Raw genomic sequence first — 5,000 nt, forward strand, 5'->3', positions numbered from 1 at the left:
AAAAAACAACATCTGGGATCTGAATGAAATGTCGCAGCGCCAAATATGTAAAAATAAATAAATAAATAAAAAAAAAAAAAAAAAATAGCGAAATGTGCTGAAATCTAGCGTAGCAGTTCTTCGAAAATGCTAGATTTTTTTTTTTTTTTTTTTTTTTTTTTTTTTTTTTTTTTTTTTTTTTTTTTTTTTTTTTTTTTTACTGCATGACCTTTCTGTGATTGATGCGCTGTGATAGTAAATTGCTTTAGTTAATTGTTGGTCTTGAGTTATTGATTTGCTTCTTAATGTATGTATGAATTAATTAGCTAAAGGTTCGGTATTTGGTACGTTCCGTGTGCTATTTGTCATTTTTTTGTGTCTATATTTCTCTCTTTCTTTCTTTCCTTCTTTCTGTTTTGCTCTCTCATTCGTTCTTTCCTCCTTTCTTACTCTCTCTCTCTCTCTCTCTTCCCTTTCCCTCTCTCCTTCTCCCTCCCTCCCTTCCTCCTTCTCTCTCCCTCCCTCCTTCTTCCTCCCTCCCTCCCTCCTTCCTTCTTCCTCCCACCCTCCCTCCTTCTTCCTCCCTCCCTCCCTCCTTCCCGCCCCTCTGTCCCTCCCTCCTCCCTTCCTTCATTCCCCCTTTCCATCTTCTCTCTCTCTCCTTCGCACTCCCGATCAGTCTTTATCTATCTGCCATCCATCTCCCTTCGTCTCTATATCTATCCGCGCGCACTGCAAAGTTTTACGAAAAAAAGAAAAAAGAGAAAAAAAAAAAAAAAAAAAAAAAAAAAAGTTTCCAAAAACAAACTTGTCGGTGGACTCGCTTGTGTGGGTGGGGGGCGGGGGGGGGATGGGAGGGAGGAGGGGGAAGGGGGATGGGAGGGAGGAGGGGGGAGGGGGATGGGAGGATGGGGATGGGAGGGAGGGAGGAGGGGGGATGAGAGGGAGGGAGGAGGGGGATGGGAGGGAGGGGGGATGGGGATGGGAGGGAGTAGGGGGAAGGGGGAGTTGGGAGGAGAGATAAAGGGATAGGAGGGGGTGGAGAACGTGCGGGGGGGTGGAGGGGAAGGTAGGATGAAAGGGAAGGGATAGAAGGAGTGAGAAGGTGGGGTGGGAGGGGGGAGGGAAGGGATGGAAGGAGTGAGAGGGTGGGGGAGGGGGGGGGAGGAAAGGGATGGGGAATGCTGGAAGAAAGGGAGGGAGAGGGAGGAAAGGAAAGGGAGAGAGAGAGAGAGGAAGTGAGCTGTGACAATAAAGAATTTAAAAGAGAAATGGGAAAAAATGAAAAATGAATAAATAAAAGAGAAATATGGGATATGAGAGGTATAAAAAACAGAAAAAAGGGGGGGAGGCGATAAGGGGAGAGGAAGGGGAAAGGAATAAAAGGGAAAATGAGAGAAAGGGAGGAGACGGAGGAAGGGGAGGGGTATGAGGTGGGGGGGGGGGGGCAAGGAGAAGGAGATGGGGAAGGGGAGGGGGGAGGCTTGTTTGATTGGCTGGTCACGTGATTGAGGAAACAAACAAACGCACAAAAACAGAAACAAAATGAAGAAAATGGGAATTGAAATTTAAGAAATGAAAATCCTTTTTTTTTTTTGCGTCCTTGTTTAGTCTATTTTGAACTTATATTTTTTTCTTAATTTTTCCTTTCTTTCTTTATTTTTACATTGACATTAGTCGGGGAATTTTTTTTCATTTATTTTCTCTTTTTATTCGTCCGTGTTTAGTCTATTTTGAACTTTTAATTTTTCCTTCATTTTTTTTCTTTTTTCTCTTTCTTTTTCCATTGATATTAGTCGGTGTATTTTGGTTTTAAAAAGAGGGGAGGTGGAAGATTTTTGTGTGGAGAGAGAGAGAGAGAGAGATAGAGAAAGAGAGAGAGAGAGAGAGAGAGAGAGAGACAGAGGCAGAGACAGCGCGAGATAGATAGATAGATAAAGAGAGAGAGAGACATACAGACAGAGAAAGGGAGAGAGACTGAGGACTAGAGAAAGAGAGACATAGACAGACAGATGAGCAGGCAGACAGACAGCAAAAGAAACAGACAAACAGAAACAGAGAGAGAGACAGAAAGCGAGAAATAGAGAGAGAGAAAGCGAGAAAGAGAGAAAGAAAAAAAAAATCCCTCTTTTATATAATAATAATAAAAAAACAGATATCCCAAATCTCAAAAAAGTAGAAAGAAAAAAAAATACACAGAATAAAAATGAAAAATAAAAAAGAACCCCCCCCCCCCAAAAAAAAAAATAAATAAATAAAGAAAGAAAGAAAAAAATATATATCTAAATAAGCTGGCCCCTCCCCCTTGAAAGCAGGCAAAAAACAGACAAAATCGAAGACTGAAAGCAGACGCAAGCACGCTTCCACCTGCACCTGCGATGTCTGCTTGCGAAAGAGGACTAAGCAGGAACATGATTCAGCAGTTTCATTAAATGTTCATTTTCCTCATCGTTATGGATTTAAATGGGATGATAATGAAGATAATGGTGATAATGGTGACTAATGATGATGATGGTGGTAATGATGATGAGGAGGAGGTAAATAGTAGTAATGATGGTATTAGTGTTGATGGTCATAATAATAGAGTAATAATGATGATTTTGATAATGATAATGTTTACAATAATGATGGTGATAATCATAATTATAATGATAACAATGGTAATAACAGTAACAATAATGAAGATGATTAAAAAAAGAAATAGATGAATAGATATATTTGATATACAAATACAAGAGAAAAAAAAATAAAAAGAATAATAAATAAAAATAAATAAATAAAAATATATGATATATATATATATATATATATATATATATATATATATATATATGTATATATGTATATATATATTTTTTTTTCTTTTTTTTTATATAAACAGGAAGTCACCGAAACTTTTTCTACTATATCAGTTATTAATCATTTATATTTTATCAATATTTAATTATCCATTTCATTTAATTCTTTTTTAATCTATATTCCATGTATATTCCATATATAAGGCATATTTGATCGCTATAATATTTTCTTCCCTATTACGGAATGTTACTGGGGTGACTATTACAAAACTTGCGTGTACTGTTGTGTTGCAATTACTGTGGTTATGGTTGGCTAGCTTCATGAAAGGTCTATCTGTCTGTCTGTCTGTGTCTATCTGTTTGTGTGTGTATGTCTGTCTCTGTCTGTCTGTCTATATCTATCTCTGTCCCTCTCTGTTTATTGTTGTTATCATTGTAATTATCACTATTATCATAATTATCATAAGCACTATTATCCTTATTATCAATACATTTATTGTTATTATTATTATCATTATCATTTTATAATTTTCGTGATTATGATTATTATGATTATTATCATGACCATTATTGTCATTTATGTTATTATTATCATTATTATTATTATTATTATTATTATTATCATTAGTATTATTATCATTATTATTATTGTTGTTGTTGTTATTATTATCATCATTATTTCTATTATTTTTATTATTTTTATTATTATCATTATTATCCTTACCACTACTATTAACAATATAATTATCATCAGTAACATTGTTATCATTGTCATTATCATTATCATTTCTGTTAGCTATGTTATCATCATTATCATCATCATTATCATTATCATTATTAGACATACTGAAACTGTCATCAACATAATGACATGACAGTTATAACAAAAGTACACATATAGTTTGTAAAATAAAAAGATCTTACATATTTTTTTAAGTATCTTAACTTTTAGCATTTACATTCCGGTGTCAGACAGCATGGCCGCCAACAGAAAAAGTGCGCATATACATGTGTGTGTGTGTGTGTGTTGTGTGTGTGCGTTTGTGTGTGTGCGTACCTAGCTGTGTGTACATACAGGTATGCGTAGATCAATGGCAAGTTACTTTCGTATGCTTACCCGAATACGTACATATACACACACACTCGCGCAAACACAGACCCAAACTCAAAACACACACACACACACGCGCGCGCGGGCAAACACGCACACACACACACACGCGCGCGCGCGCGGGCAAACACACACACACACACAAACACACAGACACAGACACAAACACACACACAAACAAACACACCAACTTTACCCCCTCCCCCCGCCAAACAAACAAACAAAGCACCCCCTCCCCAACAAACAGACAAGCAAACAGACAGACAGACAGACAAACATCCGATCACGGGATTTTTTTTTTTTCATTCATTTTAAACTGGTCGTTATTTGCTCTGCGTGTCGGAATTACGCAGCTTGTTGACTTTAAGCAAGAAAAATATACACTCTTCTGCAATGCACATGTTCTATATGCATATGTCGCTCTCTCACCTTTTAAGAGCTATCATTGCAACTTGGTCACGCTGCAACCCAACTCAACACTGGTTTGCTCTGGCTTGACTTGGCTTGCTCTGGCTTGACTTGGCTTGCTCTGGCTTGAATTGACTTGCTCTGGCTTGACTTGGCTTGCTCTGGCTTGACTTGACTTGCTCTGGCTTGACTTGGCTTGCTCTGGCTTGACTTGGCTTGCTCTGGCTTGACTTGACTTGCTTTGGTTTGACTTGGCTTGCCTTTGTCCTGGAGGTTGGGTTGGTTTCTTCTTGTTTCGGTTTGGTTTGTCTGTCTGCTTGGCTTGGTTTGAAGGGTTGGGGATGCTTTGGTTTGGTTTGAGTTGACTTGACGCTTTTGTCTTGGGGATGTTTGGCTTGTGTTTGCCTTAGTATTAAGATGGTTCGATGACCTGAGCTTGCCTTTCGTGGTTCGGTGACCTGTGCTTGTTTTAGGTGGTTCGATGACCTGTGCTTGCCTAAGTAATAAGACGGGTCGATGACCTGTGCTTGGCTTTCGTAGTTCTGTGACCCGTGCTTGCCTTTCGTGGTTCGATGACCTGTTCTTGCTGTAGATGGTTCGATGACCCGTGCTTGCCTTTCGTGGTTCGATGACCTGTTCTTGCTGTAGATGGTTCGATGACCCGTGCTTGCCTTTCGTGGTTCGATGACCTGTTCTTGCTGTAG

General features: G+C 38.5%; 1 protein-coding gene across 1 annotated transcript in view; it reads right to left on the reverse strand.

The window, feature by feature from the left end:
• Positions 1-4,344: 4,344 nt before the first annotated feature.
• Positions 4,345-5,000, reverse strand: part of LOC138867304 (mucin-4-like) — a 1,797-nt gene continuing 1,141 nt past the window's right edge. The window contains exon 1 of the mRNA XM_070142427.1: positions 4,345-5,000. This exon is cut by the window's right edge and continues 1,141 nt beyond it. Within this exon, the coding sequence (XP_069998528.1) occupies positions 4,345-5,000 (656 nt within the window).

The sequence above is a fragment of the Penaeus vannamei genome, chromosome 29, assembly GCF_042767895.1.
Source record: "Penaeus vannamei isolate JL-2024 chromosome 29, ASM4276789v1, whole genome shotgun sequence".
In the NCBI taxonomy this organism is placed as follows: Eukaryota; Metazoa; Arthropoda; class Malacostraca; order Decapoda; family Penaeidae; genus Penaeus; species Penaeus vannamei.